Source organism: Nuphar pumila, chromosome 10 (assembly GCF_984573655.1).
Source record: "Nuphar pumila chromosome 10, dmNupPumi1.hap1.1, whole genome shotgun sequence".
Classification (NCBI taxonomy): Eukaryota; Viridiplantae; Streptophyta; class Magnoliopsida; order Nymphaeales; family Nymphaeaceae; genus Nuphar; species Nuphar pumila.
The window spans coordinates 101,275,587-101,293,347 of NC_143258.1; the positions used below are offsets into that span (position 1 = coordinate 101,275,587).

The following is a 17,761-nucleotide window of genomic DNA, read 5'->3' on the forward strand; positions in this document are numbered from 1 at the left end:
TGAGAATGACCAAAAGGGCCCAAGGAGAAGGCCACCAAACAAGGGTTCCAAGTACACAACAATCTTTTGGAGGAACAGAAAATGCATGTGATTCACAAGCTTAATGAGAGCTAGATAGCCTAAAGAAAAAATCAGATGGATATGATAGCAGGGGTGTCACCTGAGCCATGGACGAAGAACCAATACAAACAGCTCCGGTTTCAATCAGTGCATGAAGTTGTCTCTACCTTACCTAATAGTGTTCTTTCTTGTATCAACATTTCTTTGCAGGTACGATGACAAATTGTTAAAAAGACCTCAAAAATTGGAGCTATTATAGACCATTTTCATTGGCAGAAATCAGAGACTTTCACTAACAGGCACATATGGCGGTGTTGGTTAATAGCATATTAGATTCATTTGGGAAACAAAGAACAAAGTTATATCCAAGGATTTTCATATTTTCCTTCACAAATTCACGGTGGAGGCACTTAACTCTGTTATGGGAACAGATTCTTCCCAGCCTTCAAGCATCTCAAGGAGCAATTTTTAGACTATGGCTTTATACTAACCATTGGTTTCCACTGGAGCCAAATTCGATTTCTGTTTCAGTGTAGAGCATTTGTTTGTCAGTGGCAAACAGGATTTGCGATGTGATATTCAGGGAGATATCTCTTCCTAGGATGGATCCTATCTCAGGGCAATGCTCTACTTGAAGAACTACAGAACTGGGAGACTATTTTATCACAATTACACTGTTCAAACCAGATACCTTTGGAATCATCTCAGTCTGACAGTTGCATTGGTGAATAGAGAGCATTCAGGTGCCATAGAGGATTCCTTGCTTACTAGGATGCTTGCGTTCCAGATGTTCAAATGTCGACTGATTCCCAAATCCAGCAAATTATGTTAGTAAAAGATTAGCTTGCATGGGTTCTATTGGTGTGAATAGAATTTGGAAGGATAAACCACCTGAGCGGTTTCCCACCATTTCTCATTTGTAAGATCCAGTTGGGGTCCTTGTACTGGTAGGAGTCTGCCTAACCCCAGCTTGCCAATAAAAAAAAACCTAGTCATATGTTATATGGTACAGTAACTAAGATTAGTAAAACTTAAGTTTCAATTTCACACCTGCCAAGCAAGAAATAGCTTACCTCGGAGGCAATCCTCCCTGCCAACAATTTGTATTCTCAACAATGTATTTTGTGACTGGTTTAGTCATTTGAAAGAATGGGCTACATGTACAACATAGTAAAGGCCACTTCCTATAGCAGAAACATCCCCAAAAAACAATGCTTAAGCCATATGAGCAACTTCATTTTTGATAATACACTGGAAATCAATAATCGGGTTGTTAACCACATAAGATGAAAATGCAAAGGTTCTTCTGATTATAACCGCTGGCCTCCATACTCAGTTTCCAGGATACGTACACCCGGGCCATAGATGGAACGACAACGGTCACTGAATGAACTAACTAGCCGGGAGACCACCTCTTTGAAGAACATGGATGCCACCTAAATAATGAAACAAGATTAGGATAGACGATAGGGATGAACAATAGGTTACATACAATACATTATAAAGTTATGGACAGTGGATAAAAAAAAACCATTTTAAAATGGAGGAAAAAGTTTCTTATTGAACAAAAGACCCTCAAGCAGTCCATAAACTAATCAGTGAAACCCATCAGAAAAACGAAAAATGGATCAGACCACCATAAATTGATTGAGACTCTAAATTGCTATTTTTAAGAGCTTCAACTAAGGTTTTGCCAATATTTTCCCATAACTTAAACAGCAGCCAGTGACAAGAAAATGCAAAAAAAAAAAAATCATTCTCAAGAGCTTGCACTGGAAAGGTGATAAATCAGCAGCTGCTGAAGCGGACGCAAGGTGATAATTGATATCAAGTTAAAAGAATAACCTGCCGATAAAGGGGTGACTGAAATTTGAAGTCCACCAAGAAATGAAGGTCACAGGTTCCGGGAATAGGACCAGGATCGAACTCCCATATGTTAATCAAATGATCAAAAATGTCACTTTCAGAAGATGTTGTCTGCAACAAACTTATCAGTAAACAACTCATACGTTCAAGGAAACCAAAAGAACAATCAACAGTAAATAATGCTTGGGAAACAAAAATTACATTCAGAAATTAATATAACACATGCATAGATGATGCATAGCAATTAGCAACTACTTTTTTTGGTTGACAAATAATGCAGCAGGATTACATTCAGAAATTAATATAACACATGCATAGATGATGCATAGCAATTAGCAACTACTTTTTTTGGTTGACAAATAATGCAGCAGGACTGACAATAAACGACAAAACAATGACAACATGAACTTACTCCAGATCAGAAACATGACATTTCATCAACAGGAAAGACAGATAAAGCTTGTCTCCACTATGCAAGGTCAAAAACACATAGAACTTCAACCACAAAGCCACAGAAAGACATCATTGAAACTCTATTCAGCGTGGAAGGATCACCACTAACATGAACTGGCAATGGCTGTTAGAACTTATTCAACAGAGACCAATCATATTCTTATGTTTGTAATGGAGAAATCAATATAGAACTTATTCAACAGAGACCAATCATATTCTTATGTTTGTAATGGAGAAATCAATAGATAATACGTATATCATTCTCAAAATAGATCTTCTAGAAGCGATATAGCAAAAGTAATCAAAGAAGGAGAAGATATGAGGCTTGAATAAGATTTCATATATGTCACTCACTGGAAACTTCCAATCATCCCAAACCATCTCAATTTGTATCAAATTCTATACAAAGGCATCAAAGAACATCAGTTATTTCAGTTGCATATAATGCCTATTGGCTTCATATGACATGTTTACTTAGAAGTATTCAGTTCTACTATTGAGACCCAAAGTATAATACCACAAAAATCTGTATCAATGCCACCTGCATTATAGCTGCACATAGGTTGCCAACTTGCCAGCAGTAACCTTGAATCAAAACTTATTTGTGCTGTAACAAAAACAAATCATAAAGGAAGCTTGACAAGGATTTACAGACTAATTTTTCAAATTTGTAGCCCTCAAAATCCTGTATCTTGGTCAACATGTCCCAAATACAGGAGAAAAAGGATAGACAAAATACAATCTTCACATATGCATATAGGGATAGTTCAGATCTCAAATCAAGACAAGGACTCAAGATGAAGATTACAATTAAATGAACAGAAAACCCCATATGAAATAGAAGCATGATCCTTTAGCATCAATCCTTTCTGTGATAAGACATGTACGTGAAAATGCCATAATGCAATGCTCTTATTTTAGCAATATTTTAGCAACAAACAATTTAACACTGCATTGCAAAACCAAAAAGTTGAATAGTGTAACCATTTTCATAACATGAGGAATTCTAGGAAGAACACGGAAAGCTTAAATTTTTTCAAAGTCAATATTCTATCTCATACCTTTATACACCAAGGCTTCTGTAGTTCCACATGAGACATGTAACTTTCAACAAAAAACTTAAAACCAATCTGCAGCTCTGCATCAAATGACCCATCACCATTGTGCCGGACTATCTTTGACTGCTGGCACCAAGGGACAAAATCTTGATACAAATCGACAGCAGCAACAACAGAAAATAGCTGCTCTGGGGAGTACCTGATTGGACCAAATCAAGCAAAAATGTAACAGACATCAAGGCTAAATAGCCTAAAAGAATATTCCTGAAAACAAAACTACACAGACAATATATGAAGTAGGAAACTAATACCAAATCTCTCTGACCAGTGACAATTCAAATAAGATGAAAGGACATTTCAAATTTAAAAAATTAAATAAATACCTAAATGAGATTGACAGTTAATGAATTATATAAGATTATCCAGAATGCAGTGACGGAGCCAGGGGTGGGCGGTCACCCACCCTAGAATTTGAAACCGAATCGACTTGGGACCCGGGCTCTCGATGAGTCTAGAGCTTGTGTCTTAAAGACGCAGGCCGAAAGGGGCGAGGGGTAAAACCCCCGCCACTTTTCCTCTATCCTCTGTGCTCTGCCCCTCCGTTCCAGCATTCCCCATCTGGCACCGGCAACCCCATTTGCCGGCTCTCCTCCCCTGTGCTCTGCAGCCCGCGGTGATTGTACCGCCGGCCTTCCTTCGGAGAACCCGCGGTGCCGGTGCCCCCCTCCGAGCTTCTCCCTCTCTGCTGCAAGCTCCGGTGACGCGAGCCACCGGTGTCGCAGTCGGACCTTCCTCCTCCTTCGCCATATTCCTTTCGTCGGCGACCATCGCTAGTCGCCGGTCGTCACACTGTCGTAGGTAACCTCCCTACCCCCTCACTCTTGAATCTTGATGTTGTTCGGCAGGGGGCTTCGCTCCCCCCCTGCCTGTGTTGTTTCTCGACAGGGGGCTCCGCCCCTTGACCCCCTGTTTCCCAGCCCCTTCCCTCTTACTCCTTGATGTTTTTCTAATAGGGGGTGGAGACCCCTGCCTCCTTGATGTTTCCTGGCAGGGGGCGCCACCTGTCTTGTGTTTCCCTGCAGGCGGTGAGCCCCCCCCCCTCTCCTCCCTCTTATGATTCCCGACAGCCTCCTTGATGTTTCCCGGCAGGGGGCTTTGCCCCCTGCCTTCTTGTGTTTCCCAGCAGTCATCATAGCCCCTGCCTTCTTGTGAAGCCCCCCCCCCCCCTTGATAATTCGGCAGGGGCCGAAGCCCCTTGGCCCTGCCTCATGGTTGTTTGTCGGTAGGGGGTTCTGTCCCTTGCCTCTTTTTTCCCGGCAAGGAGGCGGCCTCCTCTGCCTGTGCTGGTGTTTCCGACAGGGGGCTTCACCCCCTTGCCTATGCGAGCCCTTCCCGACAGGGGGCTTTGCCCCCTGTCCGGCTAGGGCTTTGCTTCCACTGCCTCCTCTGATTGCCAATAGGGGGCTTCGCCCCCTGCCTTGTTATTGTTCTTGTTCTTGTTGTCATTTCATTTTGCTCGATCCTTTTCTGCAATGAAATTTGACTCATATAATATTGTCATATTTTTTTCGTTGCGTAGGAATGGATAAGTTTATAATGAAAAGATCAATCTTTGATAAATCTTCTCTAACTCAAGAAGGAGAACCAAGTCAGAAAATAATCAAAACAGAAATTGATGAATCAGAGTTACCTGCAGACCCTGCACATCGTCCTTCTATTTCTAGTTATCATCCTAATATCCAAGATAATGTTCGTAGAGCATATATGATCTGAGGTCCTTGTCAACCTCGAGATTGTACGTTTCAACTAAACCACCAAAAATGAAGGTTTATTCCAACTTGGTATGATGAGTATAGTACAAGTAAACATAAAGCATATTGTTTGCAGTGTTATCTTTTCAGGCCAAAAAGCACAGAGAAGATTAGTGTAGAGGCATTCGTATCTGAAGGATTTGATAACTGGAAAGACTAGAAGAGGTTTGATAAACATGTTGGAAGCTCTGGCAGTTTTTACAATTCAGCACGAATAAAGTGTCAAAATTTGATGCAACAAAAACAACATATTGATGCTATACTTTATCAACAAAGTGTTCGACAAAAAGATGAATATAGACTTCGCCTTTGGGCAACTGTTAATGCAATCAAATACTTGTTAAGTCAAAGATTGGCATTTCGAGGGCATGATGAAGTTGAAGAATCTCTTAATAAAGAAAATTTTATTGAGTTGTTAAAGATATTTGCAAAGATCAATGATGACATAAATAAAGTTGTATTGAAAAGTGCTCCAGAAAATAACAAATTGATATCTCCTGATATACAAAAGGATATTGTCAAGGCTGCTTCTATACAAACCACAAATGCTATTATCATAGAACTTTGAGATACTTTTTTTTACTATTTTACTTGATGATTCTTGTGATGTATCAACTAAAGAACAAATGACTATTGTTTTACGGTTTGTTAATGAAAAAGGTTGAGTGGTTAAGCGATTTCTTACTCTTGTGCATGTTCTTGAAACAAGTTCTATGTTGTTAAAATATACATGTAATCAATATATTTATATATAAATATATATATATATAAATATATTCACCCATAACCGATAAGAGGTATTTCTATAAAATCGCCCAATAGGGGCAGTATAGTCTTTTTACTTTTTCTTTTCTTTTTCCTTTTTCTCTTTTTTCCTTATTTTTTCTTTTTCTTTTTTGTGCATTAAATGCACCTTCATTGGGGGCCCCAACAAGGAGTCGTTGGGCCCCCAACGGTCACAATTGTGACCGTTGGGAGCCCAACGACACCTTGTTGGGTCTCCCAATGGTGCCTTTTCTCTCTTTTCTCTAAACCCTCTCTCACTCCTCTCTTGCCTATAAATAAGTGGGGTCTCCCCCTTTGTAATGTGTGGCTTTTTCAAGCCCTTTAGTGCATTTATAAGATTTTATGCTTTCTAGCCATTATTGGCTTTTGTGTATGTCCTCTTTTGGACTTGTTCTTTGATTTCTATGTGTGAATGTCCATTGTAGGACATACATTTCTTTTCCGCATATTTCATTACATGGTATCAGAGCCTTGGTTGTGCTCTTGATTCATATTGCTAGTTGTCTTGTTCTATCTCTCTTTGCTTGTCCTCCATTGTTGATTATATAATGGAAGGAGAACAAAAGATTGATCTCTCCTTCAAGCTCAATGGTACTAACTACATGATGTGGGCCGCCGCCATGGAGAACAACCTCAAAGGTAAAAAGCTTTGGGGATACGTTATGGGCACCATTAGGGAACCTCAACTTCAACTTACGAAAATAGATGGTGATCAAGAAAAAGCCCTAGAAGGAAATGCTCGCATGAAGGCTATTGAAGATCACCAATCCAAGGTTGAAGATTGGGAAAGTAAGCATGCAAAAATTCTTGCATGGTTCATGAACAACGTGGAGCTAAAGATTTGCGCCAACATTGCTAAATTCCGCCTAGCAAATGAAGCATGGTTCTTTATGAAAGGTATGTATACCAAAAAGACCTTGCTCGTCAATTCTTTATCCAAGAGAAAATTCGTACCATTAAGCAAGGTGAAATGAGTGTAAGAGATTACTATAGCACTCTTGGCCCTTTGTGGGATGAGTTATCTCTTCTTGAACCTAAATGGGTATCAAGTGAAGATGTGGAAATGCGAAGAGAACAAATGAAGAAAGAACACTTTTTCCAATTTTTACATGGGCTTAGGCCCGAATATGAACAAGTGAGGTCCTCCCTCCTTCATAGATCCAAACCACTTCCTTTGGAAGATGCAATAACCGAAATATGCCAAGAGGAAACACGTCTTGGTATGATTAAAGGAGGAGATGAAGTTCTTGCCGTGACTAAACCCGGCAATCATATGAAAACCTACAAGCCTCCACACTTTGGGAGGCAAAATAACTATAATGGCAATTATAGGAAAGCCATTTGCCATCATTGCCAAGAACCGGGTCATATAAGACCTAATTGTCCAAAGATAAATGAACCTCCAAAAGGTAAAGTTGCCATTATTGAAGAAATCCCGCAAAAGAAGGAGGAGCCAATGAAAGGGAAAGAGTCCTTCTCCCTTGCTCAACTATCCGAAGCACTTCAAATCCTACTCAAGTCACCATCAACTTCGGGAGCCGCCATTGCCTCTTCTTCTCCTCCAGGTACGCCTTCTTGGATTCTTGACTCTGGAGCATCTTTTCATATGACCCCTATTGAAAATGGACTATCCAATGTATGTAGCAACTCCAAAAAATCCTATGTTTCCACCGCCGATGGTACCTCTTTACAAGTTAAAAGTTTTGGAACCTTAGATTTTTCAAAAGATTTTTTTGTGCCAAATGTAAGAGTAGTACCTCAACTTAATTTAAATATTTTATCTGTCTCTCAAATATGTGATCATGAATGTGAAATCTCCTTCTCAACCCAAGATTGCTCTATACAGGATCTCCAGTCCGGGAAGCGGATTGGGCAAGGCCATAGGAGGGGAGATCTCTACTACATGACCAATTTGAAACTTCCTACTAACTCATTTTGTAATCATGTCCAAGATAAAAATATAGAAACTTGGCATCAAAGACTTGGACATCCAAGCTTCTAAAAAATGTACTCATTTCCTTTTGGAAAGAAATTTTGTAATGAGAAACATTTTGATTGTAAGAGTTGTATTTTTGGAAAAATGAAATCCACCCCCTTTCCAAAGAGAACATTTGTGTCAAAAAGACCCTTTGAACTAGTTTATTCGGATGTTTGGGGTCCTTCTCCGGTCATATCAAAAGGAGGATACTCATATTATGTTACTTTCATTGATGATTTCACTCGATATGTGTGGATATATTTTCTCAATCTAAAATCCGAAGTCTTTAACTTTTTTAAAAAATTTCATATGATTGTCAAAAATCAATTTTCAACTAATATCTCCATTCTTCGATCCGATTCCGGTGGAGAATATCTATCAAATGAATTTCAAGAATATTTGGAAACCAATGGAATTTGTCATCAAAGGTCATGTCCTAGGACTCCCCAACAAAACGGTCTAGCCGAAAGAAAGCATAGACATATCTTGGAAACCTCTAGGACTCTTCTCATTTCCAAAGAAATTCCAAAATGCTATTGGGCCGAAGCCGCCTTAACCTCTACTTATTTGATAAATAGGATGATATCCTCATCTCTACAAAATATATCTCCATATGAAAAACTTTTTGAAAGAACACCCGATTTTAATAGATTAAGAATTTTTGGGTGTAAGTGTTTTGTCCTTACACATAAAAGAGATAAGTTATCTCCCAAAGCTATCGAATGTGTGTTCTTAGGATACGGAGAAAATCAAAAGGGTTTTAGGTGCTTCGATCCCAAAAGCAACAAACTATATGTATCCAAAGATGTTACCTTTTTAGAAAATGAGAACGGTTTTGAGAAAAATAAAGATATTGATGAAAGCGAATATGCTTTCTTATTTGATCTTCTCTCTCAAGAAGACGTGACTCCCCACGTTGAGGATGTTTCTAATGATTTAGAGGATACTCCTCTTAGTAATGTTGAAAATGGAAGTAATGATGTTGAAAATAGGTCAATTCAAACCTATGCTAGGCGTGGTCAAGAAACTCCCATTAGTGCGTTAGAAAAATATTCTCAAAGTTCCAACATAGAAGAAACCTCTTTAAGGAGATCTAGCCGGATCTCCAATCCACCAAATAGGTTTGTTTCCTATGAGTCCCTAACACCTAAATATAGGGCATGCCTAATTGCATTACACTCTTATCATGAACCATCACACTATAATGAAGCCAAAAACATTCCTCAATGGGTTGAAGCCATGAAACTAGAACTTAGTGCCCTTGAAAAGGCTAAAACTTGGGAAATAACTTCATTACCCACTGGAAAGAAGTCTATTGGATGTAGATGGGTCTTCAAAATTAAAACTAAAAGTGATGGGTCATTAGAACGTTATAAAGCTAGGTTGGTAGCCAAAGGGTATGCTCAAGAGTACGGAATAGATTATAAAGAAACTTTCGCTCCCGTAGCTAGAATGACTAGTGTTAGGACTCTTATTGCAGTTGCATCCGTTAAAAAATGGCCTATCTATCAATTGGATGTTAAGAATGCATTTCTTAATGGCGAATTAAGTGAAGAGGTCTATATGGATCCTCCACCGGGAGTATCTATTGGTGAAAACAAAATTCTTAAACTAAAAAAGGCACTATATGGGTTAAAACAAGCTTCGAAAGCTTGGCATGACAGATTTAGCAGTGTAATGACTAGTTTGAATTTTCGTTCATGTTATACTGACAATGCGTTGTTTGTGAAAAGTGCAGGATCTTCAGTAGTGATTCTACTACTATATGTTGATGATATGATCATCACTGGAAGTGATGAACAAAGAATCCATGATATTAAGAAAGTTTTAAAAGAAAATTTTGATATGTCCGACCTTGGTTTCTTAAGATATTTTTTAGGTATTGAAGTTGCCTACTCTCCCCGAGGGTATATTCTCTCCCAGATAAAACTTGCTGCTGACATTTGTTCCAAATCTGGAATTTCCGATGATAAGAAGGCAGACACCCCTGAGGTCATCAATGCAAAGTTAAGGTTGGAAGATGGAACACTTCTCGAGAATCCTACTCCCTACCGGCAACTTGTTGGGGCCCTGACCTACTTATCCATCTCTCGGCCAGACATAGCTCATGCAGTTCACTCAGTCAGTCAGTTTCAACATGCACCTACATCTGTGCACATGAGTGTAGTCTTAAGAATAGTCAGATACATTAAAAACACCATAACTAAGGGAGTTTTTCTTTCCTCTTCATCATCTCTTGATTTAATTGCTTATACTGATGCTGATTGGGGAGGAAACCCTAATGATAGAGTCTCAACTACAGGTTTTTGTGTTTTCCTAGGTGACTCTATGATCTCTTGGAGATGCAAGAAGCAGCAAAAGGTGTCATTATCCTCAACTGAAGCGGAATATCGTGCAATGGCCACTACAACCATGGAGCTTGTATGGCTTAGAAGTCTCCTCAATGATATGGGCGTAATCATCTCCACTCCTTCGAAGATGTGTTGCGATAACAAAAGCGCCATTTACATTGCAAGCAATCACACCTTCCATGAGCGGACTAAACACATAGAGATGGACTGCCACTATGTTCGAGATGAATACTTAAAAGGAACCATAGCACTGCCCTATGTCACATCCGAGTACCAGTTAACAGACTTCTTCACTAAAGCTCTTGCTACTCCTCGTTTCATGTTTCTTCTCAACAAGCTTTCGGTTGTATCCCCGTAAAGCTTGAGGGGGGGTGTTAAAATATACATGTAATCAATATATTTATATATATATATATATATATAAATATATATATATATATATATATATATATTCACCCATACCCGATAAGGGGTATTTCTGTAAAATCGCCCAATAGGGGCAGTATAGTCTTTTTCCTTTTTTTACTTTTTCTTTTCTTTTTCTTTTTTCTCCTTTTTCCTTATTTTTTCTTTTTCTTTTTTGTGCATTAAATGCACCTTCATTGGGGGCCCCAACAAGGAGTCGTTGGGCCCCCAACGGTCACAATTGTGACCGTTGGGAGCCCAACGACACCTTGTTGGGTCTCCCAATGGTGCCTTTTCTCTAAACCCTCTCTCACTCCTCTCTTGCCTATAAATAAGTGGGGTCTCCCCCTTTGTAATGTGTGGCTTCTTCAAGCCCTTTAGTGCATTTATAAGATTTTATGCTTTCTAGCCATTATTGGCTTTTGTGTATGTCCTCTTTTGGACTTGTTCTTTGATTTCTATGTGTGAATGTCCATTGTAGGACATACATTTCTTTTCCGCATATTTCATTACATATGTCACTCAAACAAGCAGTTGAAGAAGCATTTTGTAAGAATAAATTAAGCATATCAAGTTTGTGTGGACAGGGTTATGATGGAGCAAGTAACATGAGAGGGGAGTTTAATGGATTGAAAAGTCTTATATTACATGAAAATGCATCTCCATATTATATTCATTGTTTTGCACATCAACTTCAATTGGCATTAGTTGGTGTTGCTAAAAAAAATTCATTGCTTGATGTGTTTTTCAATATATCAGGCAGGTTGTCAACTTTTTTCTCCATTTCATGCAAGAGATCTGAGCTTATTCGAGAAGCAGAATTTATGCGAATTGTTGAAGCACTTGCATTGGGTGAACTTGAAACAGGACGAGGATTAAATCAAGAAATAAGTTTCAAACGACCTGGTGATACTCTCGGTGAGGTTCTTGTTATGATGCTTTGGTTAATTTACTCAATATGTATTATTCTGTTATTCAAGTGTTAGATTTCATTGCAGAAGATACATATTCAGGAAAAAGTTCAGATGCAATTATTTTATATCATCAGTTGCAAGATTTTGAATTTGTTTTTTGCTTACATTTGATATGTAAAGTTTTGAGAATAACTGATGATCTTTTACAAGCACTTCAGCGAAAAGATCAAGACATTGTGAATGCTATGAGTTTAGTCACTATATCAAAACAATGCATTCAAGGTTTGAGAGACAATGGATGGGACTCTCTCATAAACAAAATGTTCATATTTTGTAAGAGATTTGATATTCTGATTCATGATCTAGGGGACTCATATACACCTCAAGGACGACCAAGACGTAAGGTTGAAAAGATCACCACATTGCATCATGATCGTATTGATGTGTTTTATGCTATTATTGATTTGCAACTTCAAGAGTTGAATGATCGTTTCACTGAAGCAAATACAGAGCTTCTCCTTTCAATGGCATGCTTGAGTCCAAAGAATTCTTTTTCTGCTTTTAATAAAGATAAGTTGATTCGTCTTGCTGATCTTTACCCTAAGGACTTTTCTAAAGTAAACATAATTAAACTTGAAAATCAATTGGATATATATATTACAGACATGCGAAACAGTGATCAGTTTTCAAGTTTAAAATCTTTAGCAGAGCTAGCAGAGATGATGGTAGCAACTCAAAAGCACATTGCATTTTCTCATGTGTATCTATTGATTAAGTTGGCATTAACTTTGCCAGTTGCAATAACAAGTCTTGAAAGAGCATTTTCAGCTATGAACAATATCAAAAGTCGTCTACGTAATAGAATCGGAGATGAATGGATCAATGATGCTTTGGTTACTTACATAGAGAAGGAGACATTTGATACCATCAGTGATGATGCAATTATGAATTGTTTTCAAAATATGAAAAATAGAAGATGTCAATTGTAAAATTTTCATGAATTTAGTTGTTTGTATTTCTTAAGTGAACAATCTTTATTTTAGTTTAAAAGTACAATTTAAGGTTTTATCTTATTATGTTCATAAATTTAGTTGTTTGTGTTTGTAACAATTGTTATTTTAATTCAAAGGCTTATTTAAGTTTTACTTTTATCTCTCCACGAACGACTGTTCCTCAGCAAAATTTTTTTGACTCCGCCACTGGTCCGAATAAATGGATCATCCTTCAAGACCATAGCATTGTCCCCGAGACCCAAAGTCTGCCCACCCAATGAAAAACTTATGGCTCCGCCACTGCCAGAATGCAAGAAAGATCTCAAAACATGGACTAAAATCAAGCAAAAATGTAACAGACATCAAGGCTAAATAGCCTAAAAGAATATTCCTGAAAACAAAACTACACAAACAATATATGAAGTAGGAAACTAATACCAAATCTCTCTAACCAGTGACAATTCAAATAAGATGAAAGGACATTTCATATTTAAAAAATTAAATAAATACATAAATGAGATTGACAGTTAATGCATTATATAAGATTATCCAGAATGCAGGAAAGATCTCAAAACATGGAATAAAACACACTAAAATGAAGCAAACAAATAATCTCTGGACCCATTTAAGACAATGAAGAAACTAACTGACATAAGGAAGGTGAAAAACACAATAAATGATAGCTCCGCAAATAAGGGTTTCACAATCATTCAGAAATTACTCAAAAAATTAATGAAAAAAAAACTGCAAGGAGATTTTATAGCCAAAGAAACAGAAGTCCCAACGGAAAAGGATACATAACCTTTCTAACACAAGGTAGGAAACATAAGTCCAAAGCACATGCATACCCCATAACTCGCCTCTCCTCATAGTTCCTTGATAGAGCATTTCCCTCTTCACCATCAACGCAACCAAGAAACCACCTTGTTTGGAACATATTTCTGAAATCATCTCCTCTTAGATTTGGATGCTTGTTTGCATTTATCATTTTGGTGACAGATGGAAACTCAATGCCTGCAATGCTACTAAAACCTTGCACATGGGCAAATTTCTGCCCACTCTGAACAGGCTTTGTTGACAGCTCGGAAGAATATATAAGACAAGCATAATTTCGGATGCATGGTAAAAGCCTTCGAGAAATCTTCATGTTCAAGAAAAATGCACCAAGCGAACTCTTCAAACCTGGAGAGCAAGCAACGCAAAAGGTCCTGTACCAGGAGAAAAGAAAGAGGCGAGAAAAGTAAAAAGAGAACTTATAATCCTTTGAAAAGCTTCCCAGAGTTGTAAATGATAAAAGGAAAATAGGAAGGCAAGGTAACTAATATAACACAAGGATTGGAATGATAGCACCCATTGGGATACAAGCTAAAGAACTAAGTGTTGTTAAAACCAAACCTTAAGCACTCAGGATTCAGCTTTAGTCGAGAATGTCAAGTCACTAATCAATGCCCAAAGACTGAGCAGTTCCCAGGTTGGAACCTTACTGACCCTGACTCAACCAACTACATATGTACTTTGACCAAATTATGTCAGGTGAAATTAGGACCAGCAACAAATTGGATATGAAGCAAATATCTAACCCAACATGAGGCAGTCAAAGACTCAAAAAAGATGCAGTTAAAGAGATCACACCTGAATACGAAAATAAGTTGGACTCAAATGCAAGCACATACCCTGATCTATTAAGTTAAAGATGATTTGGACTATGTAAGCTAGTCAATAGCCAGCATGATCTGACATAATATAATGTGCAAAGCAGTTCAAATCAAAATGGCATCCTAAAAAGGAGTAGAAACACTGACCATACGATCATAAACATGTAAATAAACTACTTGGAGCAGTCAACATATAGTATCCTCTTTACTTAAAGTTTGAATTTCAAATTGGATACAACCTTGATTGCAATGAAGTTTCTTGAACTGATCCCAGCCTTAACGGTCAAGCCTGATCCAAATCATAAACAGGAACAGTAGGAAATGGCTTATTAAGGATTGATACTAGTCTAGCATGATAGTATAACATCATGAAACAATCTCTATTTCATTGGTTGTGAAAGAGCACTTTAGAGTTCCAGTTTCGATCAAAGGTGAAACAAGTGATTGCACACATGCAAATAGCTGGTCCTACAAATTTTATATTTAAAAATAAATCCAGATTGAAAAGAATTAAAACCATATTTTTTTAGAGCAATTTCACTTAGTTCCTGATTGCTACTTTCTAACTATAGCATCGTCCAAGAAGTCTTAACAGACATCCATCAATTACCTTTTAGTCTTTGTTTCTTTCTTGTTCGTTTTCTCTTTGATTGTGCCTAGTGGTGTTAAGAGATCTGAAAAGACCGCTCAGTTGAGAACTTGAAATAGAGCATCACTATCTTTCAACCTATGTTGCAAACCACATACGTATTACCTGCACATAAGGTGGGAAGCAATTTTTTATTATCCCATTAAAGATAATAACTAAAATTTCATAAACTATATATTGTACACAATGACTGTTACATCAACCACTGAAAATATAGTCCAACTAACAAAAAATATAAATGTTCAGCCGAACAACAAATATGTATAAAATCCTAATCTAGAGCTAGCAGAAGATGTACAGCTTTGTAGCAACAATCTTAAATGCTTCCACATACATATCATGTCACCCTCGGGCCATAAAAACAGTTAGGCTTGTTTGCGAACACTGATAATCGTCACGAGCAGGAGATCAAATGCTTTCCAATGCAATCTCAAAGCTTTTTACACTTTTCACAATGTAAAATTGAATCATGTTTTTCAAGCAAAAATACAAATAAACTGCTCTTTTTTTAAACTTCATTCATGCACAACATAAAACAATCTGTCATAAGCTTATAACATACTCGACAAGTTTTGTTCCATGTAGAGTGCCTAATCAACTGTCCAATACCCTTGTATCACAGCGTCTGCTACTCTTATAATTTTCCCTTTTAATAAATCAATACATATTTTCCTTTATTCAAGCCAAACAACATAGGAATTCAAGCAGGAAACTGTTTGGGCTCATATTAATGCATAAAACTTTCCAAATCAGCGTAAATTCACTATTCCAGCTACAGAATTTCAATTTCCCCATGTGTACTCCAAAGCCATAAATAGGCATCAGGGATCGACATATAAAACATTTTTACGAATCGAAATTGGAAATGTGCAATAGCTCTTGAAACATATAATATTTAAACTTTCTCAATCCACCAGACCACCAAAAATCCATATTAAAGAATAGAAAAAGCTCTAAAATGAGCGTTTTTATCATAACCATAAACAAGCATTAGCGGGATAAGGAATCTCTTCTTCCACAACATATGTCAACAATAAAAATGATAAATTTTCCATTAAATCAAACAGAAAAAAAAAAGAATCCCTTACCGGCTCAGAACCGACGCTCAAGCACAACCAATCACCAAACTTGAAGAAATATACCAAACCAAAATGCTAAGAACCTTACAAAAGCATAAAGCAGACCCGTAATCTCATTCCCGCCTCGACAAATTCACAAAACTAAGCACTCCATCGCCTCATCCATTCCAACAACGCATCGCCAACCATCCGAACATTAAATTCTACCTGAAATCCCATACACTACACCAAAAATAAAGCAAAGACCTAAAACTTCTACCTTGGACTACAACACCGGAACGCGAAAAAAAACCCAAAAAGAGATCGCCACACGCAAAGCCCCAATTCCCAACCGAAAACACAGAGATGTTCTGTAAGAAACAAAAGAGAAAGAGACCACAGAACGAAAACGCTTACCAATCAAAACCAACAGGGAACCACTAATCGAATCAAATCCGATCATCCAAACAGGGAAAAAAGACTTCGCGATCTTAAAAATTGATGAATGGACAGGCATAGAAAACCGGAAAAGAAGAGGAATACCTCGAAACGAGGCTATCAGAAAGGGAAAAAACGGAATCGAAACGGAGGAGGAGAGAGGGAGGTCGTATCCTGCGGAAATTGCGTAAAAAGAAGGGATTTTGAGGGTTTCCGAAATCTAGGGTTGGGGAGGGGGTTCAAATTGGGGAAGGAAATGGCGGGAGAGAGAAGGGTCTCTGTCCAATGCCTATTTGGGCAATTTCCACAGCATATTAAACTTTGCCTACCACCAAATCAAAAGTTTAGTATTTGAGCAATTTACGTATAGCCGCCTAACACATGAGGAAATTAAGCTTAACTGCCTCAGTTTTCATAGATTTAGCATAGCCGCATCAGATTTTAATAAATTGCTCAAATAAGTCTGAGGGTGGAGGTCCTAGCTTGGAGTTTTATGCTGCCGGCACAAGGACCTTAGGTATGGCAGGCTAAGTCAAAGTGATCAGGTATCTGTGCTAGGTGTGGTTTCTTTGGGTTATAAATAAAAAAAAAAAATCAACTTAAAAAAAGAGAGAGAGGGTCAAACAACCCCAATACATTAGGGTATAACACCGGTTTCCATCTCCACTTGTGCATAGAGGTGACGCTCACTGGAATCGAACCTTGACTACCTATCTAGCATCTTACCCACTACGCCAAGCCCTTTTGGCCAATGAGGGTGTGGAGTTAGTATAAAGGAAATACACCAAAAAAAAAAAACATAAGGAAAGAGGGAGCACCTTGGCAAGAGTATGGGTTGGTGTGAGGGTGGTGGGTTAGGGGTGTCAACTGGTCAGGTTTGGTTCGAACACAGGTGAAACCAGGCTCAGACTTTATTTGAGATGCTGATAGTGGGTTTGGACCAAGGTCCAATCAAATTTACTATAAGTGGAACCATACCCAGATCTTGTAAGAATTATATGAACCAGACCTTAACCATACCCAATAAAATAATATTCTTTACCTTTTTAATATTGACAAAATTGCGGATCTTAGTTAGAACTCAAGTCAGACCTAGGTCTGACATGAAATTTCACAAATCATACCGAGCTCTATATATTAATCAGATCTTTCGAGTCCAACCCAGATTCTAATCGAACCTTGGTATTTATCATCAAACCCTGACCCTATGAGGTTTGGGATGGGTTGGGTCCCGGTTAAACCCGACCCATTGACACCCTGACCCTATAATTTTGATATCATAAACAC

The 17,761-nt window shown here is 38.0% G+C and overlaps 1 protein-coding gene across 4 annotated transcripts; it reads right to left on the reverse strand.

The window, feature by feature from the left end:
* Positions 1 to 1,102: 1,102 nt before the first annotated feature.
* On the reverse strand, positions 1,103 to 16,761 carry LOC149827615 (uncharacterized). Of its 4 annotated transcripts, XM_090018183.1 has the most exons (7): positions 16,454 to 16,761; positions 14,940 to 15,083; positions 14,569 to 14,618; positions 13,523 to 13,882; positions 3,441 to 3,636; positions 1,906 to 2,037; positions 1,103 to 1,496 (listed from the first exon to the last, which is right to left on the reverse strand). In XM_090018183.1, exons 4-7 carry the CDS (start codon positions 13,819 to 13,821, stop codon positions 1,371 to 1,373), a joined length of 753 nt encoding a protein of 250 aa, XP_089874309.1. In that variant the 5' UTR covers positions 13,822 to 13,882; positions 14,569 to 14,618; positions 14,940 to 15,083; positions 16,454 to 16,761; the 3' UTR covers positions 1,103 to 1,370. The 4 variants fall into 4 exon arrangements, with proteins under 4 accessions (XP_089874309.1, XP_089874310.1, XP_089874308.1 ...); XM_090018184.1 differs by lacking the exon at positions 14,569 to 14,618 and having other exon boundaries at positions 16,580 to 16,761; XM_090018182.1 differs by lacking the exon at positions 14,569 to 14,618.
* Positions 16,762 to 17,761: the final 1,000 nt, after the last annotated feature.